This window comes from Chlamydomonas reinhardtii, chromosome 7 (genome assembly GCF_000002595.2).
Source record: "Chlamydomonas reinhardtii strain CC-503 cw92 mt+ chromosome 7, whole genome shotgun sequence".
NCBI lineage: Eukaryota > Viridiplantae > Chlorophyta > Chlorophyceae > Chlamydomonadales > Chlamydomonadaceae > Chlamydomonas > Chlamydomonas reinhardtii.
In genome coordinates this window covers 5,790,560-5,814,456 of record NC_057010.1, presented here as the reverse complement: position 1 = coordinate 5,814,456, position 23,897 = coordinate 5,790,560, and the positions used below count along the sequence as shown (strand labels likewise).

The 23,897-nt window shown below is 63.7% G+C and overlaps 6 protein-coding genes across 6 annotated transcripts in view; 1 reads left to right on the top strand and 5 right to left on the bottom strand.

The window, feature by feature from the left end:
* CHLRE_07g353325v5 (uncharacterized protein) overlaps positions 1-4,577 on the bottom strand; it is a 5,133-nt gene extending 556 nt beyond the window's left edge. The window contains exons 1-7 of the mRNA XM_043064604.1: positions 4,480-4,577; positions 2,788-3,681; positions 2,612-2,697; positions 1,997-2,039; positions 924-1,813; positions 744-829; positions 1-297 (exon numbers count right to left, since the gene is read on the bottom strand). The exon at positions 1-297 is cut by the window's left edge and continues 556 nt beyond it. Coding sequence (XP_042923172.1) covers positions 1,671-1,813; positions 1,997-2,039; positions 2,612-2,697; positions 2,788-2,926 — 411 coding nt within the window. The 5' untranslated portion in view covers positions 2,927-3,681; positions 4,480-4,577 and the 3' untranslated portion in view covers positions 1-297; positions 744-829; positions 924-1,670. The remainder of the gene's footprint in view (positions 298-743; positions 830-923; positions 1,814-1,996; positions 2,040-2,611; positions 2,698-2,787; positions 3,682-4,479) is intronic.
* Positions 4,578-4,677: 100 nt separating this feature from the next.
* CHLRE_07g353300v5 (uncharacterized protein) lies at positions 4,678-9,115 on the top strand. Its single transcript, XM_043064603.1, has 9 exons — positions 4,678-4,910; positions 5,071-5,190; positions 5,370-5,548; positions 5,863-5,986; positions 6,274-6,398; positions 6,656-6,779; positions 7,127-7,225; positions 7,459-7,524; positions 7,914-9,115. Exons 1-9 carry the CDS (start codon positions 4,716-4,718, stop codon positions 8,025-8,027), a joined length of 1,146 nt encoding a protein of 381 aa, XP_042923171.1. The 5' UTR covers positions 4,678-4,715; the 3' UTR covers positions 8,028-9,115.
* Positions 9,116-9,281: 166 nt separating this feature from the next.
* CHLRE_07g353250v5 (uncharacterized protein) lies at positions 9,282-11,435 on the bottom strand. Its single transcript, XM_043064602.1, has 3 exons — positions 11,128-11,435; positions 10,875-10,987; positions 9,282-10,570 (listed from the first exon to the last, which is right to left on the bottom strand). The coding sequence occupies exons 1-3, from the start codon at positions 11,351-11,353 to the stop codon at positions 10,376-10,378; spliced, it is 534 nt and encodes a 177-aa protein (XP_042923170.1). The 5' UTR covers positions 11,354-11,435; the 3' UTR covers positions 9,282-10,375.
* A 90-nt stretch (positions 11,436-11,525) lies between these two features.
* On the bottom strand, positions 11,526-15,257 carry CHLRE_07g353230v5 (uncharacterized protein). Its single transcript, XM_043064601.1, has 8 exons — positions 15,085-15,257; positions 14,518-14,846; positions 14,213-14,297; positions 13,741-13,970; positions 13,215-13,357; positions 12,932-13,002; positions 12,538-12,710; positions 11,526-12,172 (listed from the first exon to the last, which is right to left on the bottom strand). Exons 1-8 carry the CDS (start codon positions 15,164-15,166, stop codon positions 11,798-11,800), a joined length of 1,488 nt encoding a protein of 495 aa, XP_042923169.1. The 5' UTR covers positions 15,167-15,257; the 3' UTR covers positions 11,526-11,797.
* Positions 15,258-15,305: 48 nt separating this feature from the next.
* Positions 15,306-21,417, bottom strand: CHLRE_07g353200v5 (uncharacterized protein). Its single transcript, XM_043064600.1, has 9 exons — positions 20,846-21,417; positions 20,087-20,688; positions 19,668-19,772; positions 19,294-19,540; positions 18,933-19,079; positions 18,691-18,763; positions 18,187-18,361; positions 17,622-17,668; positions 15,306-17,282 (listed from the first exon to the last, which is right to left on the bottom strand). The coding sequence occupies exons 1-9, from the start codon at positions 20,970-20,972 to the stop codon at positions 15,551-15,553; spliced, it is 3,255 nt and encodes a 1,084-aa protein (XP_042923168.1). The 5' UTR covers positions 20,973-21,417; the 3' UTR covers positions 15,306-15,550.
* A 48-nt stretch (positions 21,418-21,465) lies between these two features.
* CHLRE_07g353150v5 (uncharacterized protein) lies at positions 21,466-23,877 on the bottom strand. The gene is made up of 2 exons (XM_043064599.1): positions 23,423-23,877; positions 21,466-23,275 (listed from the first exon to the last, which is right to left on the bottom strand). Exons 1-2 carry the CDS (start codon positions 23,702-23,704, stop codon positions 22,367-22,369), a joined length of 1,191 nt encoding a protein of 396 aa, XP_042923167.1. The 5' UTR covers positions 23,705-23,877; the 3' UTR covers positions 21,466-22,366.
* Positions 23,878-23,897: the final 20 nt, after the last annotated feature.

Sequence of the window (23,897 nt, the reverse complement as noted above, 5' to 3'; positions counted from 1 at the left end):
TGCAACTTGGCATGCATCGATAAATTCCTCACAAATCACACCCTTCACGCCACCAACCCAACACACCCCAAAACCCCGCAGTCCCCCAGATCCATTTCCACGTCACTTGATCCCACAATTCCGCCGACCTTTGCGCACCCCAGCACATATGTGGCCTCGGTTTTCTATGCTCTATTGAATGCACCAAATGCCAGGCCAGGCCCTGCGTCCTAGGGCCCAAACGAGCTTAGCCGTACAATGTTTGCTCGCACACTCCGGCGCACGCGATTAGGTGTCGCGCGCTACTGTATGGTAGCCCTTGTGTCGCACAAGTGGTTGGGGCGTGTTTGGGGTGAGTTGGCGCGGCAGGGTGGTGTCGCGCCCATGCTGCCCCGCTTGCGGGGCTTGTTCCCGGCCGGTCTCTGATGGCTATGGTGTAGTCCTATGAATTATCTGTGCGTGGGTTGGTGCCCGGCGAATTTCTGTTGCATGGGGCCTGCGCGCATGGCGTGCCCCTCGGGGGGTAATCCCACTCCGCTCGCACCCTAGACCCTCGAAGTAAAATTCGCCACTCATGCAATCGTTACAGCTACATAGTGGCTCCTCGCCCCCATATCGCGCGCTTGGGCGCTAGCTCGCGTCTGAGAGAAACAAACTGCTTGCACCCCCCATTTGCGCCAAAATCAACATGCAGCAAATCGATGCTGTACTTCTTACGCAGTGCGGTTGCTAGGGCTGTCCTCGCAGTGGTTGAGAGTGCTCACCGTTGTTATTTCACCGCGGAAGTAGCTGGGGCAGCGACCGGGCGCAAGCATCCAAGCGGTCGGTGGAGAGCCGGTCGCAAAAGTCGCTGGAATTGTGGGATCAAGTGACGTCGGGTTCGTGTGTCGGTTGCGGAGGAGCGAGGTTGGCCGGAGCGGGCTGCGACTCTAGCGATGGCATACCAGGGTCAACTGTCGACGGCAGCCATAGCGAGCTGCCCAAGCAGGTGCGCTAGCGCGCTGGGAATACCCAGCATGGCATGTGGCAACCTGAACTGGGCTGGCTTGCAACTTGCTTCGGGCAGATAGTTGCCACATGCTGCTAAGGCATTTTGCAGGTGGCAACAGGGCTCCGGCTCTTAACTCTCACCCTAAGTTGGCGGAAATGGACCCGTCATCAGAGCGCATGTCGGGAGAAGACCGATATCTACATGCGCAACTTATAATTGCAATCGGTGCTTACGCACAGTATGCGGGTATTAGCGTGCACCATAAGCGACCGGTCGCGCCAACATATCTTCAGCGATGCCCGCGACCGTGCCGGCGCGAACCCAATTGCGGGCCCCAATGTTCACGCCCCGTGCATCAACGCCAATGCTCCGCTGCGCGGCGACACCACCCTGGCGCAAAGAACAACACACATAGCCAACATACATACGCATGACAGCACCCACGTCCATCAGGAACCGCTGCGCACCTCACGCAACACATCAGCTTCCTTGCATCATTTTGGGCCTGCGCCCCCGTACCGGCGTGCAGGCCCCATGCCGCTAGTCAAACGCCCTGGCCAGATGCCCCGCCAGGCCACAGAGAAGTATGCACAGGCCACTGCCCATGTGCTGATTCCCATGGCGTGACGGCTGCAGGAGCCCTGCATCAGTGCTTTGTGGGGCGTGGGTGCCGTATGAGTGTGGACCCCACAACTGCATTTCAGCGATTGCCGCACATCCTGGGTGCTGCGCGCCGGCACAAAGCAATGTCGATGACCGCCACGTGTATAGTTACCATGCGCCACCACGGCCTGGGCACAAGGCCCCCGTGGGTGGTACCAGCGGTACCACTTGTCGCTTCGCCTGCAGCCAGCAAAGGGAGGGTTCAGGGGCATGTAGGAAACACAGGGGAAAGGCGTGCAACTTGGCATGCATCGATAAATTCCTCACAAATCACACCCTTCACGCCACCAACCCAACACACCCCAAAACCCCGCAGTCCCCCAGATCCATTTCCACGTCACTTGATCCCACAATTCCGCCGACCTTTGCGCACCCCAGCACATATGTGGCCTCGGTTTTCTATGCTCTATTGAATGCACCAAATGCCAGGCCAGGCCCTGCGTCCTAGGGCCCAAACGAGCTTAGCCGTACAATGTTTGCTCGCACACTCCGGCGCACGCGATTAGGTGTCGCGCGCTACTGTATGGTAGCCCTTGTGTCGCACAAGTGGTTGGGGCGTGTTTGGGGTGAGTTGGCGCGGCAGGGTGGTGTCGCGCCCATGCTGCCCCGCTTGCGGGGCTTGTTCCCGGCCGGTCTCTGATGGCTATGGTGTAGTCCTATGAATTATCTGTGCGTGGGTTGGTGCCCGGCGAATTTCTGTTGCATGGGGCCTGCGCGCATGGCGTGCCCCTCGGGGGGTAATCCCACTCCGCTCGCACCCTAGACCCTCGAAGTAAAATTCGCCACTCATGCAATCGTTACAGCTACATAGTGGCTCCTCGCCCCCATATCGCGCGCTTGGGCGCTAGCTCGCGTCTGAGAGAAACAAACTGCTTGCACCCCCCATTTGCGCCAAAATCAACATGCAGCAAATCGATGCTGTACTTCTTACGCAGTGCGGTTGCTAGGGCTGTCCTCGCAGTGGTTGAGAGTGCTCACCGTTGTTATTTCACCGCGGAAGTAGCTGGGGCAGCGACCGGGCGCAAGCATCCAAGCGGTCGGTGGAGAGCCGGTCGCAAAAGTCGCTGGAATTGTGGGATCAAGTGACGTCGGGTTCGTGTGTCGGTTGCGGAGGAGCGAGGTTGGCCGGAGCGGGCTGCGACTCTAGCGATGGCATACCAGGGTCAACTGTCGACGGCAGCCATAGCGAGCTGCCCAAGCAGGTGCGCTAGCGCGCTGGGAATACCCAGCATGGCATGTGGCAACCTGAACTGGGCTGGCTTGCAACTTGCTTCGGGCAGATAGTTGCCACATGCTGCTAAGGCATTTTGCAGGTGGCAACAGGGCTCCGGCTCTTAACTCTCACCCTAAGTTGGCGGAAATGGACCCGTCATCAGAGCGCATGTCGGGAGAAGACCGATATCTACATGCGCAACTTATAATTGCAATCGGTGCTTACGCACAGTATGCGGGTATTAGCGTGCACCATAAGCGACCGGTCGCGCCAACATATCTTCAGCGATGCCCGCGACCGTGCCGGCGCGAACCCAATTGCGGGCCCCAATGTTCACGCCCCGTGCATCAACGCCAATGCTCCGCTGCGCGGCGACACCACCCTGGCGCAAAGAACAACACACATAGCCAACATACATACGCATGACAGCACCCACGTCCATCAGGAACCGCTGCGCACCTCACGCAACACATCAGCTTCCTTGCATCATTTTGGGCCTGCGCCCCCGTACCGGCGTGCAGGCCCCATGCCGCTAGTCAAACGCCCTGGCCAGATGCCCCGCCAGGCCACAGAGAAGTATGCACAGGCCACTGCCCATGTGCTGATTCCCATGGCGTGACGGCTGCAGGAGCCCTGCATCAGTGCTTTGTGGGGCGTGGGTGCCGTATGAGTGTGGACCCCACAACTGCATTTCAGCGATTGCCGCACATCCTGGGTGCTGCGCGCCGGCACAAAGCAATGTCGATGACCGCCACGTGTATAGTTACCATGCGCCACCACGGCCTGGGCACAAGGCCCCCGTGGGTGGTACCAGCGGTACCACTTGTCGCTTCGCCTGCAGCCAGCAAAGGGAGGGTTCAGGGGCATGTAGGAAACACAGGGGAAAGGCGTGCAACTTGGCATGCATCGATAAATTCCTCACAAATCACACCCTTCACGCCACCAACCCAACACACCCCAAAACCCCGCAGTCCCCCAGATCCATTTCCACGTCACTTGATCCCACAATTCCGCCGACCTTTGCGCACCCCAGCACATATGTGGCCTCGGTTTTCTATGCTCTATTGAATGCACCAAATGCCAGGCCAGGCCCTGCGTCCTAGGGCCCAAACGAGCTTAGCCGTACAATGTTTGCTCGCACACTCCGGCGCACGCGATTAGGTGTCGCGCGCTACTGTATGGTAGCCCTTGTGTCGCACAAGTGGTTGGGGCGTGTTTGGGGTGAGTTGGCGCGGCAGGGTGGTGTCGCGCCCATGCTGCCCCGCTTGCGGGGCTTGTTCCCGGCCGGTCTCTGATGGCTATGGTGTAGTCCTATGAATTATCTGTGCGTGGGTTGGTGCCCGGCGAATTTCTGTTGCATGGGGCCTGCGCGCATGGCGTGCCCCTCGGGGGGTAATCCCACTCCGCTCGCACCCTAGACCCTCGAAGTAAAATTCGCCACTCATGCAATCGTTACAGCTACATAGTGGCTCCTCGCCCCCATATCGCGCGCTTGGGCGCTAGCTCGCGTCTGAGAGAAACAAACTGCTTGCACCCCCCATTTGCGCCAAAATCAACATGCAGCAAATCGATGCTGTACTTCTTACGCAGTGCGGTTGCTAGGGCTGTCCTCGCAGTGGTTGAGAGTGCTCACCGTTGTTATTTCACCGCGGAAGTAGCTGGGGCAGCGACCGGGCGCAAGCATCCAAGCGGTCGGTGGAGAGCCGGTCGCAAAAGTCGCTGGAATTGTGGGATCAAGTGCATTTGCGCCAAACTGGTGTACGGTTTGTTTAGCCCTTGCCCTTCTTCATTTGTGCTAGCTTTCTGTGGTAGCTTGAACGTATCACACGGCATGTAGAAACAGACATTCCGAAGACACAAAGTTTACAAATGGCCAGCGAGGCCGCAGCAATTGAAGCAGTGGGAGGGGCTGTTGGCTCGGTAATAGCGCTTGCGGCGACGTACCCGCTTGCTATCGTGTCGACCTGGCAGGCGCTCGAGCACTCACAAGGACTCGAGCTTGCGAGTGCGGAGCTGCGGAAGAAGTATGCTTTCTTGCCCTCGCCTCTGCGTGAGCTATGTATCGTAAGTGACTGATGCCACAGGAGCTTGGGGGCAGGGTGGGGAGAGGGTTGAAGGCACTCGGTTGGCGCCATGTGTCGGTTGCCTCCGTGGCGAAGGTTTTTACGCGGCCCTGCCTAAACAGCATGCCACCCATTGCAACCATTCACAACTCATGCTGTAGTACTCGGAGTCTCGTGGCTGGCGGAGCTTATTTGCTGGCCTACGGCCCTGCCTGGCCGCGACCGCCATCAGCCAGGCAGTCTACTTCTACCTCTACTCGGCGCTTCGGCAGGGCATAGTGGTGAGCTACGGCGGCTAGGGCTTGGGAAGGCCTCAAGGGACTGTCCAAACACCAAAGGGCGGGGGCTGGGTGGACAAGCAAGCGCAGGTGGGACCCCCTGACCAAAGGGACGTGCCGCCGTGCGCAAACTCGAACTCAACTTCCCCACGCAACCCTACCTGCTTGGAATCCATACGCAGGCGCACAAGCACGCGGTCGCGGCCGCGCGGCTCAAAGCCCGCGGCGCCAGTGCAGCCGCGGTGGCCAGCGCCGCCGCCACGGCCGCCGCCGCCAGTCGCAGCGAGGCCATCGGCGTGGCGGGGTCGCTTGTGGTGGCGGGGCTGGCCGGCTGCGGCAATGTGCTAATCACCACGCCTGTGTGAGTAGTTCCAGGCTGATGCCAAGAGCGGTGCTCTTGTGTGAGCGTCACCACACTGTCTTAAGGGGGCTAGTAATGTTGTTGGCGGGCACCGAGGCGGTGGTGCGTCCGTTCCGTGCTTTGGGGGTAGTGGGGTACCGTACCGCACGGTGCCGCATCCCGGGTATCCCACGCAATGGTGCAGCAACTGTGCACTTCTTCGGGCAGCTGACCTGCATGATCGCCTGCCGATCTGCCAGGAATGCTTGCTGAGGTCTAAGCTCTGACACACACGCGCCCCTTCCCTTGTGCGGCCCTTCCCTCCCCACCGGCAGCTGGGTTGTGGCCACGCAGCTGCAGGCGCTGCAGCGGCACCCTGAACTGGCGGTGCGGCAGCGCAGCGCCTGGCAGGTGGCGGCGCAGGTGTACAAGGAGGGCGGCGTGGTGGGCTTCTGGAAGGTGCGCAGGCGGTAGAGGGCAGGAGGAGGGGCCGGGTGCGCAGGGGCTTGCACAGGGATCCTGTTCCACCCAACTTCCCGGTCTGGCCTCTCCCTCCCCTCCCCCTTCCGCTTTACCTCCGGCTCCTCCTTAACGCACGCCTGCATCCCACTCGCTGCCCCGCTGCTCCACCCCCCTTGTCCCCCTTCACCGCTGCCTCGCCCCTGCTTCAACACTCCTCGCCTTCCTCCCGCCCCCTGCACCTCCCCCCCCCCCACACACACACACAAACACAAACACACACGCAGGGTGTGCTGCCCAGCCTGGTCATGGTGGCCAACCCCACGCTGCAGTACATCATGTACGAGTGGCTCACGGCGCGGCTGCAGGAGATGAGGGCCAACAGCAGCAGTAGCAGGCCGGGAGCCAAGGGGTGAGAGCAGGGGGCGGCAGGCGGTAGGGTTGGTGACACGGTGGTGAACAAAAGTGGGGCGGGGCGTAGTCGTTTCCGGTTCCGAAGTACGATAAACGGGATCCAGTGTTCGATGGGATACTTGGAAATGGGGAAGCTGGTCGCACACATCTGCGGATTGGCAAGCGTATATCATACTGACAAGTCTGCTGCACCCTGCTTCCTGCTCATGCTTGCGCCTGGTGTTCTCGCACGGTGTCTTTCTTCGCCCCATGCAGCGGCCGCCCCGGCGCCGGGCCTCCCAAGCTGTCCACGGGCGACGTGTTCATGCTCACGGCCCTGGCCAAGCTGGGCGCCACGCTCATCACCTACCCCATGCTGCTCATCAAGAGCCGGCTGCAGGTTGGGCCCGGGGGGTGGTCGGAGCGGCGGGGGAGAGAGGAAGGTGCAGACACAGGTTGGGGTTGGATTTGGGCTGAGGCGGCACGGTACGGTGCGGCCGGGAGGGTGCGCTGGATGTGGGTTGTGAGATAGCAGCATCTGGGGCGGCGGCGGTGCTCCTGGGTACTGGCTGTGGCGCAGCCGCACAGTCCCCTGCATGCGGCCAGGCTGATGTTGGCTTTGCGCTGATTGCCATTCAGCCATGCGGCCGCCAACCCACACATGTAAAACCACCCCCCCACCTTACGACCCCTTCCTTAACTTATTATTAATGTAACCCCACCCCCATCCCCGCCCCCCACTCACAGGCCATGAACAGCAGCACGGCGCGAGAGGCCCGGTACAAGGGCGTGCTGGACGCGGTGGTGGCCATACTGCGGCGGGAGGGGCTGGCGGCGTTCTTCAAGGTCTGTGCGGGCGAGGGCGGGAGGGGCTGGCTGGCTGAGACCTGGGGTCGGGAGGGCCATGGGAGAGGCCGTGGTGTGCTGGAGAGCTGCGTAGAAGGCTATGGAGTGGGTAAAAGTTCAGGCCCGGCTGTATCGTAAACTGACGGTGCTGCTATGGTGAAGCATGCGACCGGGAAAGGGCTGCCGGCTGGGCAACATACCATCTCATAACCCTCGCCAATCCCGCCCCACAGGGAATGCGGCTAAAGATGCTGCAGACGGTGTTGGCGGCGGCGCTACTCATGTCCATCAAGGAGCAGGTGTGTAGCATTGTGCGTTGGGTGGGGCGTTGGGCGGGGCGGGGCTGGCTCGCGCAGGGCGGCGCAGACGGTACCTGGGTGACGCGGGTCCTTGCGAATGTGAGAACCCAGGAGTGGCTGGGGCAGCAGGTGGCGGGGCCGCTGCAGACGTGGCAAACGGCTTAGCGATGGCGTGTGTAAGCGAGGGCTGGTGCTGGTGTGGTCATCGGACTGGCCATGCATGGCCAATCAGTGACGCGCAGCTGCGGACCTGCCATTTACCCGTGCACGCATGGCCCCGGCGCACTGGACCGCTGCCCGCACATACGTGTACACGTGTCCCGCCCTGTCCCAGACCTGAACTCCGCAAGCCCCTCTCCCCACGCCCCCGCCTCGGTTTGCACCACCAGGTGTACGTGTCAACCAAGGCTCTCATCGGCCAGGCGGCGCCTGTGCCCGTGTCTGTGTCTGTGGCGCACGGAGTGGCGGCGGGTCCGGAGCTCGCTGCGGCCAAGGCAGGCTGATTACCAGGCATCTGCGTCTGGTGGACAGCCGGTGGCTTGTTGGAGGCAGCTGGATGCATAGCCCACGGTCATCATGTCGCGGGGTGGGCACACCATGGTTTTGCTGGCCGCACCTGGTGTGGGTGGCTGCCGCGCTGGTGCCAAAGGGGAGCGGGTGGAGAGCGACTGACGACGCTTTATAAAACGAATGCGCACATAGTCTGCAGAGGAAGTCGGAGCGACACGTCATGAGTGGCATGAGGGGCTTGCGGCGCTACCTATGGTGCCTCGTGTGGTCCTGCAGCTGCATGCTCGTGTCTGGGTCGTGTCGCAGGTTATTCGTGCTGGCGTTACGTTTCTGCTGCAAATGCATTGGATCATCTAGGTTATGCATCTCAGTGTGCTTGGTTCTTAACTCACGCCGGCGGCTCGTCGTGTGTCGACTGCGGCATGCAGCCATGACGGAGCACGAGCAAGGCACCGCATCACACAAAAATGTCGTTGAGATGCAGTGTAGGCCTGGGGCCAGCACCTTGCGCAGGGACGGGGTGGAATGACATTACTCCAGTACTCCAGTCGTGCGGTGTGGACAGGGTGCATCGCAGGGCAGTGGCTGTTTCCAAAACCAGCCAGCAGTAATGTAGGGTGTCAGCGTGGAGGATAGAGGAGGCGGCGCGAGTGGCGGGGCTGAGTTACTGAGTGTTGCGGCGGACGCGCTGCCTGGCTGGGAAAGTGTTGGCGACCGCGCCACGCACGTGGGCGGGACGCTTTGGATGCGCAGCCACAGGCGGGCAGTAGCAGCAAACGGTTACACCGCGACAAGCGGGTCGTTGGGGTGCACTGAGGCGGCTGGTGGGCTGCCTAGCAATGCCTGGGGCAGGCACTGGTAGGGAGCTTGATTGCAGAGGTTGGGGTGAAGGGCTAGGGCGTGGACCTCACACAACTATCTGATGATGGCTTGGAGGAGCAGGCCGCGGCTGGCCAGTTACTGCCGGGGCTAGGGGCGATGGGGGGCACGTCCTTTGCTGTGAGCAGCCATGCAACGTGTTTGGTCCGCGCCTACTCGCCTGGCACAGGCGTAAGGTGGAACGGTGTAAGAGACCTTGCGCTGAACAAACCCACAGGCCCGACAGATCCCCGCGGCTCACGCACACAGCTTAAGTGATTACGAATTATACTCTCCAGCTCTAGCGCTAGACGGCTGGAGTGCAAACTGTGCACGATACACACGTTGGCAAAAGCCTGCAGGAGAGGAGTAGCGACGAGATGCTCTGGACGGGGATGCTCAGTTACAGTGCCCTCCACGGGTGCGACATGCCCCCACGGTGTATTAGGACCATCCGTGGCTCTCGCCAACGCGGCGTCCTCACACGCGAACAATGTGTTGAGCTTGCGCCTAGGACAGACGACCACTCAGGACCACCCAGGTGGGTTTCCATACCCTACATCTTGCCCTACATGGCCCATGGTCAGATGTCGGACCGCAAGCGCCAGGCCATCCATTCACCAAATGTCTAAGTTAGGACTAGCCCCACTGTTGGGACTGTAAGTGCCCATACGATATGCCCAATGGAAGCATCCCCGAGGTTGAAGAAAGAATTGACAAGCCACACACGGTATCCACCACACGCGCTGAACACCATAAGCGCCCCTAAAAGGGTACAGAAAGGCAACGGCATCCACGAAAAGGAGCGCTATAAGTTATACTAATCACGGTCACGGGCGGCAAGTCCATGTCGGTTGCCCGCTGCGCCATGCACGACCAAACTCTTCAGCCGGAAACAGTGAACCAAAAAGTCAGGGAAGCCTGTACGCTTCCTGCACTAATACCGCATCGTGGTCTCTCTCAGGTGCGCGGCGCCGCAAGCTGCAAGCGCCTGCCCACTGCCTCAATCATTTATTCACGATTGCACGCCTTTGCTCCATGGCATACACGTGTGTCCTCACGGGATGCCCTCATGCATGGCATGGCGCCACCGCTCTCTCGCTCTTACTCGTACAAGTAAATTTTAGTCCACAAAGGGCAAAGCCCGCCCAACTTATGAAGAGATGTATTCCTGACCAAACCCTAGCACCAGCCTCTGATAGCGTCTGTATATGTGCGCATCAGGGCTCTTGCGACTTTTCAACCACTATCGTCACAGTGCTGTTGTCCACACACATGCAGTACCCATCCTACTCTTCTTGACCCGCGCCGACCCAGTCCAGGCATGTTTGGTGGGCACAATTCGGGGTCTTACCCACCATGCCACGAACGCCGTACACTACTCTCTGCTGCTGTTGAGACTGCATGCCGCTACCGCGAGCTCTTGCTGCAAACTGGCGCCGAGGTGCACAGCAGGACCCAGCTGCCACCAGCGCTACAGGCTTTAGAGCGCGCGCACCAGCGCGCACATGCCACTGACCACCAGCGTGCGGCTCTCGCGACTGTACACCAGCTCCAAGCTGGCCAGCTGCAGCCGGCACCCCACGAAGCCGAACCCGCCGGCGCCGCGCATCTCGCGGTATGGCGGCCGACCGAACAGCGCGGCCTGGTCCTCGGGCGCGGACACGTCCAGCGACGCCTGCGGTTGAGGTTGCGCGCATCGGTGTGGGTTGTGGACTGGTCCAAGAGTGTCGTTGGAACATGACACGTGAGGAAGAGCGCACCAAAACACAGACTTTGAAAGCAAGAGAAGGGAGCCCCCGGCTGGGGGCCAGGGGGCGATCATCAGCGGACTGGGCCTGTAGCGGCCAGCGCACGGCGGGTTGTGCGCCAGCGGCCCAACGCAGCCAACCCCCGGTGGGCTCGAACGCGTCGCGCTGGCAGCTGTAGCCTCCCCCCTCGGACCTACGATCAACCCACTTCCCTTCTACGAACCGGCTCACCTGCTTGGGGCTGACGACAGCCTTGGCCAGCAGCTGCGGGCCCAGCAGGTCCTCAAAGCTGTCCATGTCCAGCTCGCGCACCAGGACGTAGACCGGGCTTGCTCCGCCGGTGCCTGCAAAGTTCGTAAAAGATATAGCAGCGTAATTATGCGCGACTTCGCCCGACTTGAGGCGCCAGACGGACGGCCCGACAGAGGAGGTGAAGCGTCGGACGCATTGGTTCAAGCGACCGAGCGTTGGGCCCCCCGCTCACCGTTCAGACTCCGCGAGTAAACCAGCTGTGACTTTAGTATCGCGGCCAGCCTCTTCCTGCTGCGCTGTGCTTGCTTGGAGCGCTCACGCAGAACACGCGCGTGCGCCTTGGCGTCGCCCTCGCTGGTATTAGCGCGCCAGAGCAGCAGACTTGAGCCGGCCTCAGAGGCTGGCGGCGACGGATGGCTGGGCAAGTCGACGTCGCTGTAGCAGTCGGCGTCGATCATAGAATGCGCGCGCGACTCAAAGAACGCCATGTTGTGTGGATGTTGCTTCTTTGGTTGAGGCAAGGAACGTATGAAGCTCTGGTATGTGAACGTGTAGAGTTTAGATATGAGCTGTGCGAGTTTGCAACGCTTAAATCTCGGGCTCTCGGAGAAAGAGCCCAAACCAACGCTCATCGCGAGTCCAACGGTGCCAAGTCAGCCCGCACCACACGCCCTGCGATTGTTCTCCTAACAAAAGAGCCTTATAATTATGGCCGTCTAGGGCCCCTCCAGAACCGCGGCCACCCCTGTCGTCCGCCCGACTCAGTGAGCCGCTCATACCCCCCACCCCGTTGCCATCAACCTCCCCTGCAACAGTGCTTGTCGCCCAGCCACCGCAACCCAGTTCGCCCAACCCACATCCGATCAACGCCAAACCATCCCCCTACCTCCCACCCCGGGCGCTCACAACCCGTCCGCCAGCTCCACCGCCGCCAGCGCCCGGCCCGCCTGCACCACCGCCTCCCGCCCCGCCTCCCCTTCCACGCCCTCGCCCAGCCCCCGCCACCAGCGCTCCGGCACCCAGCTCTGCCCGTATAGCGTGCCCGCCAGGGCGCCCACCGTCTGCGCCGTGGCGGGCGCGTGGCCGCCCAGCGACGCTGCCACGATCACTGCCTGCTCGGGCCGGCCCCAGCTGCTGAGCAGTGCCAGCAGCACCACCGACGCGAACTCTGAGCCGGCGGTTGCGAGGCCGTGGAAGGACAGGCGGCTGAAGAGTGCGGTGAGGCGGGCCCATTGGGGGCCGGCGTAGAAGGCGCGCCAGTCAGTCACCTCGTCCAGCTGTGTGTGTGAGGGGTTGAGGGATGGGGTGGGAGTTGGGGTGGAGCTGGGCAGGGCTGTCGCAGTCGCAGGATGCTGCTGCAGGGAGGGGTGGGGTGTGGTGGGTGGAATTGGGGCAATATGCGATGTGGGTTTGATAGAGGCACGTGCAGACGGCAACCGGCACATGCGCAATGTATGTCTCAGCCAGCCATCTCCATCTGGGTCGGCCCCTCTGCTACCCGCTTCGTTCTGCCCCGCCTCGCTTCCAGCGCATTCCCTTGCATCCCGCCTCTCTCCTGAATGCCGACCTCTCTTCCCGCCCTTGACCCGTGTGCGCGTGTAACTAGCAAGCCCCATCTTCCCTCCTAGTGCGACCCTCCCACCTGGAACAGGTTGTCCCGTAGCAGCCGCAGCTTGCCGCACTGCTCCGCCGTCACCGCCACGTCGTTGAGCAGGTGGCTCAGCAGCGCCGCCGGCGTGGCGCCCACCGCGTCGCCGGGCTGCTGCCGGCCGCACCAGGCCGCGGCCGCCGCCACCACGTGGGCCGCGTCCAGGCCTACAGGCAGTGGGTGGCGTGGAGAGGGGCGATGGTGCCGTAACGAGGGGGTTGCGAGAGCGGGAGAAGAGGGATTCCGCGAGCTGGAATTGAAGGTAGGATGGTGTCCCCAACAACCCAGATCAGCAGTTCACGATAGACACAAGGACAGCCGTCGTACAGATCCCGATTGTGTGGGGAGTTAGGCAGGGTCTCCGGCTCCTCCCCCCCAGTTGCCGTACCTAGCGGGGTGGGGTGGGAGAACTCCAGGGAGCGCCGCACAGCCGCCAGCAGGCGCTCGCCGCCGGCACGCCTGCAGAGCAGCAAAGTGGGCAGCCCCGACCAACAAGACTCAACAGGTGACGCCTCTTTAGAAGGCAGGTTAAATCAGCACCAGTGACAAAGCCACAATTCACGCCCCTCTTATGCTCTCCTCCTCGCTCTTTTGCATTGGGTCCAGTTTAGTTTGGGCTGGTATCTACAACCCCCCGCCCCGAGCCACCACCGCTGCAGCCACACCCCCACCTGTAGGCTAGGCCGATGGGCGCGGCGCGGGCTGCCGCCCCCAGGTCGCTGGGTCCGTGCGGCTCGCGGTCGGGGCGGTCGCTGCTGCTGGAGGCGTGGCGGCGGGTGGTCTCAGCCAGGTAGCGCTCAGCCAGCTCCGGGACCTGCAGGGGAGGAGGGGGATTGCCAAGTTAGAATAATGCGAACGGGATACAAGCAGGGGGGAAAGGGGAGGGGGCTAGGATAAAGCCCAAAGTAAAGGCAATGTGCGCTAGGCTGCAGCGGGACGCAGGGGGCGGGGCTAGCCGTCCATGAAAGACGGAGTGGGTGAGCCACAAATTCGAGGTTCCGAGGTGGCAGGATGTGAGCAGGAGTTGGGGCAAGGACTGAGCGTGGTGTGCCTGGTGGACGCCAGCTCTACCTACTCGTCCGGGTTTTTACGGTCGTGCTGGGCCTGGACCTGAGTCCAGCAACCCGTGTCCCTCTCAAAACAAGTGCCACTTCCCCCTTGCCCTTCCCCATTTCCCCCCTTTCCCCTTCCCCCCACCTTGAGCGGGTCCGTCCCCGCCAGCACGGCATCCATCACCAGGCGGTCGTAGGGGCTGTAGCGCCGGGCCGGCAGGAAGCCGCTGCTACTGCCGCCACTGGCGTCCTCCACCTCCACGCTGCTGCCGCCCTCGGCGTAGGCCCGTGTCAGGGCGCCCAGCAGGTGGGCTGGCTCCACGCCGCGGGAGGCGGACAGCGAGGTGGCCACTGCCAGCAGGTTGGCAAAGTCGCCTGCAGGGGGCGGGGCAGGAACAGGTAGAGGTGGAGGTGGGCGGAGGAGCAAAGCAGCGGGGCGGGTGCGCGCGTAGTCTATTGTATGAGGAGGCGTAAGGCGTGGGGGACAAGACACGATGATGTCCACAGATGACGACGCGGGTGCTGCACAAGGCCCACTGTTGCGGAGTACTGCCGCAACAGTCCCCAACCGCACCCTCTCCGTGCCCGCGTCCCGCAAGGCGGCAAGTTGTCCTCACCCGTGTACTGCCCGTACTGCACGGGCTGGGCGCCGATGTCGTACTTCCAAAAGTCAGTGACACCGTTGCGGCGCAGGCGGATCACCTGTCGCGGGAGCCGCGTTGCAGGTGATTGGGTGTTGGCGGTGGTGGACAGACCCGCCCCGAGTGCCCCCGTGCTGTGTCCACACCACCCCGTGCCCTCACCGCCACGAATCTCCCCCTCGCCTAGAGCCCGCCTCCCCACACCTTTTACCACACCCCCAGGCGTCCCCAGCGCCCCCAGCGCCCCCAGAACCCCAGCACCCTCCCTCCCCCTGTCTCACCTCGAAGTGGCGGTCTCCCTGGTACGGCGCCGCCAGCACGTTCCCCACCGCCGCCCCCAGCAGGCACCCCACCGCCTTGTCCTCATCGCCCACCTCCCCCGGCCCCCTCCAGGCGGGGGCGGCTGCAGCAGCGGGCGAGGGCGCGGCGGCAGGTGTGGCTGCAGCTACGCTGCGGCTGCGGGGCTGGTGGCGCCGGCGGGCGGCAATGGGGACGGTGGCAGGGCTGCTGGTGCTGGTGCTGGCAACGGCGGTGCTGCGGAGCAGTGCGTCACTGCTGCTGATGCTGGTGGCGGGAGCCGAGGTGGTGGAAGCCACGAGTGGGCAAAGAGCTGCCGCCAGAACGGGGCAAGGGGGGGGGGGAGCAAAGACACGCAGTCGGAGGGCGAGACATCTTGACAGGCCCAGCGGGCCAGGCTATTATGCCATTTATCGACACAAAAGCGTGATAGTATCTGAGTCAGTGCTGGACGCCAATTGTGATAGCAATTGCGGGCAAACGTTGATGGCAGCGCTTGCTCAATTACCATGCATGATCTGTTCGAGCTCTTATAAAGTGCAGCAACTCACGAGTGACTGGCAAGCAGCTGCTTGCTGCCCGGCCGCTCTGCAGGCTGGCCCGAGTCCCTGGGCTACGGACGCTTTGCCTCATTGCACAGATGAATTTATGTACTGAATGGGTCCTTGATGTCTTGGCTTGCACACTGTCGTAGGACGGGAAAGTCGGATTCGCTTGCAATTCTAGCTGTCAGCCTCTCGGTGCTTGCAAATGAGTGTATAAAGATCAGGCCAATCATGAACGTTGACATGCATATCAGCGACGCACGAAACACTGAGCAGATTGGCCGCCCCCATCTGCCTTGCCAACCCACCGAAGCCTGAAGCCATCGCCCGCACTTGCGCCTTCCCCACGCGCCTCCCCCCACTTAAGCACAATGCCCGCCCCACCTTGCCACCAGTGTTTGCTCTCGACTCCCCACTCGACTCCTTCTCCTTTTACATCGACTGCCCCTCACCCTGCTCTACACCGCTGGCACTACTCCCGTGGCTTCCGCCTCCTCAGGAACCGAATCAGCTCCTCGAGATCCTCGCCATCCGGCTCCAGCCCCGCCGCCTGTGGCTGCTGCTTGGCGCCTCGGCTCCCACGGAATTGCTGCTGCTGCTGCTGTTGCTGCTGCTGCTGCTGTTGCTGCTGCTGCTGCTGCTGCTGCTGCTGCTGCTGCTGTTGCTGCTGCTGTTGTTGCTGCTGCTGCTGCTGCTGCTGCTGCTGCTGCTGTTGCTGCTGCCTCCGGCCTGCTGTAGGAGATGGCGCCGGCGCCGCTGGCTCGTGCCATGATGTGGCGGCGCCGCCGCTGGCAGTCGCAACAGCACCCATACGGCCCCCGTGTGTCGACGAGCCGGGTTGCTGCTGCTGCTGCTGCTGCTGTGGTGTGGGGCCTGCGGCAGTACCCGCAGCGGCAGCCCCGTGGTTGCGGCTGCCGCCTGCGGCCAAACCCACACCTCCGCCCCCGGCAACCTCTCCTCCTCCCCTCAGCACGTCGTGCGACAGCCAGAGGCTAGGTGAAACCCACACGCCGCTGCCGCCGCCGCCATCTGGATCGGCAGGAGCGGCGCCAGCCGTCGCCGCCGCCGCCGCCCTTGCGGCATCAGTGGCGTTATTGTCGCGCCCGCTGCTGCCGCCACCGCCGCTGCTCCGGGCCAGCACTGCGGCGAGGGCTGAGCGCACCTCCGCCACGCCCTCTCCCGCCGCCACCGCCGCCAGCACCACCGCCGCCGGCACCGCGCCGCCTGCCGCATGCACTCGCTCCACCAGCGCCGCCGCCGCCGCCAGCTGCCGGGCCCACCTGCCGTCGTCTTCACCGCCGCTACCACCACTGATGCTGCTGCTGCTGGCGGCGCCGCTGCTGTGCAGCCGTCGCCAACCGGGTGTCGTCAGCGGCGGCGGCGTGTCGCTGCTGCTGCTCCCTGCCAGCGGTGGCGTCGGCGGCGCCGGTTCCCCACCTGGTGCTGCCCCAGCAAACAGCCGCCGCGCGGGCGGCCTGGCAGGCGGCAGCACCGGCGCGCCCACCAGCTCTGCAGCGCCGGCACCGCCACTGACTCCGCCCGCGCCGGTGCCTCCAGACCCGGATGTGTGCGGTGGTGCCCCCCCACCTAGCTGGCCCTCCTGCCCCTCCTCCTCCTCCCCCTCCTCGTCCTCCAGTCTGGGCCAGTCGCCCTCCGCCTCGTCCTCCTCCCACTCCCGACCCGCATGGCCCGCCTCATCCAGCCAAGCCACACCACCACCCTCCGCCTCCTCGTTCGTCTCGTCTTCTGCCTCCTCATCCCACTCCACCTCCCCAGCTCCCTCCGCCTCGCCGTCGTTGTCGTCATCAGTCGCCTCGCCCTCCGCGGCCGCTGCCCCCAAACTCCCCGCCTCCTCCTCCGTCCGCGCCTCCAAGCCACCTGCCCCAAAGCTTCCGCCGCCTCCGCCACTCGACCCGCTCACCACTGCTCCTGCCACTGCGCCAGCACCCGCACCCACACCCACAGCACCCGCGCCCGCACCCGCAGCACCCGCACCCACAGCCTCCCCCACGTCAATGGGTATGAGGTCGACCTTGTTCCAGACCTCGACCGTGCGGTGGCGCAGCACGTGCTCCGACACGCCCAGCCGGCGCAGCACGCCCAGCACGGCGTCGCGCTGCGCCGCTACGTGCTGTGCGCTGCCGCTGCCGGCGTCCAGCACGTGCAGCAGCACGTCGGCGGAGGCGGCTTCATCCAATGTGGCCCTGTGGGTTGGAGCAAGGGTGAATGGGGGCGGGTGGGGGCGAGGTTAGGTGGGGCGGGGAAGGGGGAGAGGGAGTGGGGATGGTGGTGGCTTTGCAGGCATGTGTAGGCGAAGGGAAATGAGGCGGACTTCCCAACATGGGGGTTGCAGGCGTGTGGAGGGGTGTGGTCGCTGCAGAGGCGGAGGAGCAAGAGTCCGTTGGCTGTGCCGCAGGCCGTGTGCAGGTACCGGTGTGCATGTGCGTTACACCCGCGTCCACACACACACGCCACACCACAACCACCGTTTTGTGTCCGCAAACCACACCCCTGCCTACTTGCGCAGCCGTGCCCCGACGCACCTGAACGCCGCCACCAGGCCCACGGGCAGGTCACGAATGAAGCCCACCTGTACACGTGTGTGTGTGTGTGTGTGTGTGTGTGTGTGTTAAAGAGCACAAGGAAAACATAGCGCAAAGACAGAGTGTGTGTGTGTGTTGGCGTGCGTGGTGGCGTGTGCGCGTGGGGTAGGGGGTGGCGTGCGTGGTGGCGTGTGTTGGGGTAAGTAGGTAAGTGTATCGGCAAGTCGGCGTATGCGTGTTCCTGTCAGATTGTGTAGGCATTAGCATGTTGGCGTTTGGGCGTGCTGGCGACCGGCCCATCAGGTATGTGCACACACACACGCAATGTTTTCCTTGTGCTCTTTAACACAAACACACACACACACACTCACACACATACACACACATGGGCGGGCTTTCGTTTCGTTATTTAACACACACACATACACATATACACACCACGTGTGTCCGCGCCAAGACGCACGCGACACGCATCAACTCACAGCGCATAGCGACGCGTGAGCAGCACTGCCATCCCCCGTTGTAACCCTCTAAACGCCCACTAACCGCGCTCAAAGCCCCTCACCGTGTCCGCCACCGCCACCGCCCCTCCGCCGCCGCCGCCTCCGCCACCGCCGCCGCCTCCAGCTCCTCCTCCCCCGGCTCCTCCTGCTGCTGCGGCCCCCGGCAGCCAGGCCCGGCGCACCGCGGGGTCCAGCGTGGCGAACAGCCGGTCCGCGGGGGCGGGCAGGCCGGAGCCGCTGTGGCAGGAAAGCACAAGGAAAGCACAAGGGGAACGGGTGGACAGCGTGCGTGAGAATGCGGCCGGAGCGGCTGTGTGTTGGGAGGTCGGGGGTGTGGATTACAGGCATGCCTTCTGGAAGCAAATGTCGGCGATGGGTCATACCGGGAGAGCAGGCAGCGCCAAGCAGCTTACCTCATCAGGGCGCCACCATCCATCGCACACCCCAGCCCCCACCAGCCTTCAGCCGCCAGCTGCCCCACAGCCCCCCCCCCCAGCCCCACAGTCCTCCCTCCCCCACATCCCCCCGCACCCGGCCCACCCGCTGCCCCCCTCCTGCCGACCCACCGCGGCGCCAGCTCCACCGCCAGACTGGTCTTGCCCACATTGGTGTAGCCCACCAGGGCCACCGTGGGAAGGCCTGGCAGTGGAGGCGAGTGTGCGTGTAGGCAGGCCGGGCAAATGCCGGGAGGCAGCGCATTCTGAGTTTGGTCTTTCATGCCCACACTAACGCCTTGATTGACGTACACGGCACGTCACACCACACAACGCCACGCCACGTCACGCCACCCGCCCATCCAGGCCCCCACCTGAGGCCCGGCGGCCCTGCCGCTGCACGTCCCTCGCCGCCGCCACCCCCGCCAGCTGCCGCCTCAGCACCGCCACCCGCTGCAGGATGCGGAAGCGCTGCCGCCGCAGCTCGGGGTCACCCGCGCCGCCGCCGCCGCCCAGGCCGCCTGCAGGTGCATTTGTGCGTGCGTGTGCCCTGAGGTGTGAGCGTGCGTATATAGGGACCGTTTAACAAGTACTGCCGGGCACATCAAAACCAAACAATGCTGCACTGACCCAGCCAAACCTCTGAAGGCGCACCAACATTGCCGGCTCCAAGCCACCCCGTGTTGCCATCCTAACCCACACCCCACAGGCAGTAGTGTGCACTCGCCAGCCCACCTGCGCCGCTGGCTCCGCGCTGGCGAGCACTGACCACCTGTGTGACCACCTGTGTGACCACCTGTGTGACCACCGCCGCGCCGCCTCCTCCTCCTCCCGCCCCTCCTCCCGCCCCTCCTCCCGCTCCTCCTCCCGCCCCGCCAAGCAGCCCTGCCACCAAATCTCCGCCGAACGCCCCCCGGCGGCCGTCGGCGCCACGCGCGCGCACCAGCCGCGGCAACTGGTGTGTGAGCGACGCCAATTCCACCTGTACATGTATGTGTGTGTATGTGTGCGTGTCAGAAATGCACACAGGGAACGGGTTGACAGTGCGTGTGCTAAGGGAGCGAAACGCGTGTATGTAGACACACATACCGACACAACCGCCGCCTCACCTGCAGCCGCGCCTCCCGCGTCTGCGCCCGCGCCGCAAACACCCGGATGATGAGTCCCACGCGGTCCACCACCGGCCGACCCAGGGCCGCCTCCAGGTTGCGCTCCTGCATATGGGTGCACCAGCAATGAGGGGAGGGGGCAGAGAAGGGCTCGGTGGGTAGGGGATGCGTGCGAGCCCGTTGTGCGTACTTTGCACCGGTACAGATTGTCGGGGGGAGGGGGATCACAGACCGAAGCCAAGGGCCCAAAGGTGGTCAAGTAGGTAGGCAACTTCATGATTTGGTCCAGCGGAGTACGGAGCACACGCATTGCACGGAGTTCTGTGCGGCACGGCCCCAAGCGGTAGCTACCCCGCGGTGCGCCCGCCCACCCAGCCCCCACGAGACACCCCACCCAGCCAGCCAGCCTGCCCCCGCACCTGCAGCGGCGTCAGGACGGCGTTGATGAAGGCAGGGGTGCGAGGACCGCCACCGCCGCCGCCGCCGGCAGGGCGGCCGCCAACCCGGGGCGGCGCCTGCGACGCGTCCAGGAGGCGTGCCGACTCCTGCTCCGGATGCTCCGGACGCTCCTGTTGGTGATCCTCCGTGGCATTGCGGGAGGCTGCGGCAGTGTGGCTGGGCGCAAGCCCCTGCTTCCGTCCACCACTGTCCCCGCCACTGCCACTGCCGCTACTACTGCTACTACCAGTACTACTGCCGCTGCCAATGCCCCTGCTACTGCCGTCTAGTAGGTCTAGCTGCGCCGCCAGGGCTCTCAGCTTGCCGGTGCCGAAGAAGGTGGTACGGTGGCCGGTGACGGGGACCGCCCCGCCGGTCGAGCCGCGCCGCCTCCGGTATAGGGCATCATAGGCGGCAGCCGGGGAGCGCGGCGGCGCGTCGCCGGTGCTACTGCTGCTACTGTCAGTTCTGCTGCTGCCAGAGCTGCTGGTGGCTGGGTCGGGTGCGGGAGGGGTGCGGGGCTGGGTCAGGGTGCGGGTGCGCAGCTTGGCGCCCCCCACCTCCACACAGGGGCATGGCCGGCCTGCGTGTGTCATGACGCCGTGAGCATGACGTGAAGTGACGAAGGACTGATCAACCCACTACCGTATTGGTCAAAACTGAATCCTCCTCCGCTTCCTGTCCTTCACCGTACCGTGCGTGCCGACTATTGCTGTACCGGTATTCTTGACCGCTCGCACCTGTAAGGCTCTCTGCCAGGCGCAGCGCCTCCTCTCTGTCCTCTGCGCCACGCTGCCGCGGGTGCACTAGCAGCAGCGCCGGCGGAGCGGCGTCCGCAGCAGCAACGTCGTCGTCGGCGGCGTCCATCCTGGCTGCGCCGCTAACACCATGTGTGCTGTAGTGGTTGGTGGTGGTGTAGCTGCGGGCGCTGGCATGGGCTTCGCTTGGAGGGCTGCCATGGCCGCCAATCGCGCGCCAGGCAAGGCCGGCCCCCGCGAGCGGGGGGTTCGCATGCGTGCGGCCAGGGTTTGCAGCGTGCAGCGCCGAGCGCCGAGCTCCCCGACCAGGGAGGATTCCCAGCTGGCCGGATTGACAGCTCCAAAGGCCTAATCCGTTGCGAGTGGTGCAGAGTAGCGACCAGCCCCTCCGCATGGTCTCGTGGCCAACCGGTGGACAGTTTGGAGACGCTTCAATGTCGCAGGTATTGACGCAAAGTATCAGTTGTGGTGCTGTCGGCCATCATTGGCGATAGTTGCTCAGCCGAAAGCTGTGTCGTAATATTGTTTGCTCTGCTCGCGCCGGAAATTGAGTTTTTTCATTAAGTTCTGTGGAATATTTCAATGAGCGTAGGACCGGGGAGAGTGAAGGCGTATGCCCGCTGCGATGGGCCGTTTTGCAAAACACCGTCCGGCGACAGCTCGGGACCAGGCCGCCGACTGCGCCCCGCCTCTTACCCCGCGCACCATACCAACCCCGACAGCCATTCAGTGAGTCCTGGCCTGCGCTTCCAGAACCTCTAGCCGCACGAAATGCCGCATGTCTTGACCCTCCACTCACGCCTCAACGCCGCACCTCCATCACACCCCAACACCTCACCACCCCTGACAACACCCCTGACCGTGACTCCTGACCCCTAACCGATTGTACACATGCCATATATGCACGGTCTTACCATACTTCCTGTCCCGCGTCCAGTAATCATTGATTGCAATGACAGCCAGGTGAGCACACAAAGCCACAACTCCTCCTCACCACGCGCGCTAGTTCTGTCTGATGGAAGCCAGTCGCCCCCATCGCCTCACCGCCCCACATGCTTCACTTCCTAGGGACCAGCGCCATTTCCCAACGCCTCGGTGCTAACTACTCAACCTCTATCTGTGCTACCGCACCCTGCGTGCATAAAAAGGTACATAGTTGCTGTCTTGCTGACTTGCTGTTCAGCGCGGCCGCTGTTACGGTAGCGTCCAAAGCATAGCACATTGCGTAGACAGGACGCGTTGGCACTCAGCGCCGCAAGAGCCCCGAGCGACCACCCAGTGCAGTACGCATGTTGGATGTAAGCACATGCATTGTGACCGCAGCCGTAGCCACCTGCAGCAGTCCAAGGGCGCCGTGCCAGTGGCTGCCAGTCCGTGACGCATCGGAACGTTTAGTCAATCAATCGCGCGCAGGGTCCTGCCTTGCCAGCCACGTTATGATTCGGCTGGCCTCCCGCAGTTCCTTGCCTGTGAAAGGCGGCTGCCCAGCCGAACCAGCTGCCCTCACATCTCCTCCTCCTCGTCCCCATCTCCCTCCTCCCCATCCCCTTCATCGTTCACGCCGTCCTCGTCAGCGAGCTGCAACGGCCCGCCGGCGCCGCCCACCACCAAGCCCATGTGGTTGTTGTCCCAGTCCTCGTCGTCCATGTCCTGCCACAGCTGCCCCACGTTCGCCGCCTGCAGCGCCGCCAGCTCCCCCGCCGCCAACACCACCTGCCCGCCCGCCGTCCATTCCACGCGCCCCAACACCTCCAGCTGTCGGAGCAGCGTGCGCTTGTACGGCTGGTCCAGGTTCCAGAAGCCCGGCGCCACGTCACACATCCAGCGGATGTAGTTGGCGGGGATGTGCCTGACCCGCAGGCCGGCGTGCATGCCGAACGCCATGACCGCCGCCTGCGCCGCCTGCTGGTCCTCCGGCGTCGCGGGTGCCACGCGCCACACGGGCTGGAACTGCGAGAGGTAGGCGCGACCCGTGACGGGGGCGGCGGCGCCCGGCGGCGCGGGCTGGATGAGGTTGAGGTCCAGCATGCGTTGCCGCAACGCCTCGCCCACAGGCGGGTTTACGAATATGCCTTCCTGTTGGCACATCCAGGACACGTAGCTGACGGGGACGTGTGTGAGCGGCCGGCCCGCGAACTGGCCGAACGGCATATTGCCTGCAAGCACCGCCGCCTGCTGCGCCGCCGCCGCCGCTTCTGCTTCCGCCGCCGCCTGTGCCGCCGCCGCTGCTTCCGCCGCCGCCTGCGCTTCTAGGTCTGCCTGCTGCTGGGGCGGCGGCGGCTGTTCCTCCTCCATCGCGACCTGCGGCTGCGGCTGCTGTTCGGCCCCGCCAGCCGCCTGCTGCTCATGCCGCTGCTCTGTGTCAACAGCCGCTGCCCGCCCCAGCTCTCCATGCTGCGCAGCCTCCAGCCCCTGATCCATTTATTGCAATGCGGCAGCAACTAAACGAAATTTGGTAATGAAGTCATACATGCAAGCAAAGCTCGCACATTTTGTGTTGACGCGTGAGGCAGGTGTGGGCGCGCTGTGGATTGCAGCTCGTGCAACACCCCACCATACCTGCGCGCCGTCCTGTGAGGGCGCCACCCCCGCCGCTGACCCGGCTGCCTCTCCCGCCGCCGAGTCGAATGCGGGATCCAGCTCCATAGCGGCGGCCCCGCCGTCGTCGCGGACTCGCTTGAACGGCGTGACCTGCGCCCGGGTCCGGGTCGCTGCCGAGTCAGAGCTGCCTGCTGCCCCCGTTGCTGTCAATGTGTTCGTGGCTTCCGCTCTCTCACTGGCCTCGGAAGCTTTATCATTCTCCTTGCCGTTTGCCACGAAAGACCCCGAGGCTTGCGACATTTCACTTTGCTCGTTTGGCAACTGTTTCTGGAATGTCCAGGGACAAAGTTGTTCAACTATACAAACGCGGGACAGCGACGCGAGTCAGCGGCTCTGCTCCTACGCTGTTAGGTTTTGTGTGCTGGCATGTTTGCCGGGACTCCTGCTCCGTGTCCGCAAGCCCGTGGAGTTATCGCATACCTAATATACACTG

Coding starts and splice junctions, on each gene's coding strand:
- CHLRE_07g353200v5 (XM_043064600.1), bottom strand. CDS start 20,972: ATGGACGCCGCCGACGACGACGTTGCTGCTGCGGACGCCGCTCCGCCG. Junction 19,773..20,086: donor CCGTCCTGACGCCGCTGCAG/GTGCGGGGGCAG, acceptor ACCCATATGCAG/GAGCGCAACCTGGAGGCGGC. Junction 17,283..17,621: donor GGCCTGGTGGCGGCGTTCAG/GTGCGTCGGGGC, acceptor TCCAACCCACAG/GGCCACATTGGATGAAGCCG.
- CHLRE_07g353230v5 (XM_043064601.1), bottom strand. CDS start 15,166: ATGAGGCAAAGCGTCCGTAGCCCAGGGACTCGGGCCAGCCTGCAGAGC. Junction 14,298..14,517: donor AGGGAGACCGCCACTTCGAG/GTGAGACAGGGG, acceptor CTCCCGCGACAG/GTGATCCGCCTGCGCCGCAA. Junction 13,358..13,740: donor CGGGGACGGACCCGCTCAAG/GTGGGGGGAAGG, acceptor CCTCCCCTGCAG/GTCCCGGAGCTGGCTGAGCG.
- CHLRE_07g353300v5 (XM_043064603.1), top strand. CDS start 4,716: ATGGCCAGCGAGGCCGCAGCAATTGAAGCAGTGGGAGGGGCTGTTGGC. Junction 5,191..5,369: donor CGCTTCGGCAGGGCATAGTG/GTGAGCTACGGC, acceptor ATCCATACGCAG/GCGCACAAGCACGCGGTCGC. Junction 7,525..7,913: donor TCATGTCCATCAAGGAGCAG/GTGTGTAGCATT, acceptor TTGCACCACCAG/GTGTACGTGTCAACCAAGGC.
- CHLRE_07g353250v5 (XM_043064602.1), bottom strand. CDS start 11,353: ATGATCGACGCCGACTGCTACAGCGACGTCGACTTGCCCAGCCATCCG. Junction 10,988..11,127: donor TTACTCGCGGAGTCTGAACG/GTGAGCGGGGGG, acceptor CGAACTTTGCAG/GCACCGGCGGAGCAAGCCCG. Junction 10,571..10,874: donor CTGTCGTCAGCCCCAAGCAG/GTGAGCCGGTTC, acceptor CCTCAACCGCAG/GCGTCGCTGGACGTGTCCGC.
- CHLRE_07g353150v5 (XM_043064599.1), bottom strand. CDS start 23,704: ATGTCGCAAGCCTCGGGGTCTTTCGTGGCAAACGGCAAGGAGAATGAT. Junction 23,276..23,422: donor CCTCACAGGACGGCGCGCAG/GTATGGTGGGGT, acceptor TAAATGGATCAG/GGGCTGGAGGCTGCGCAGCA.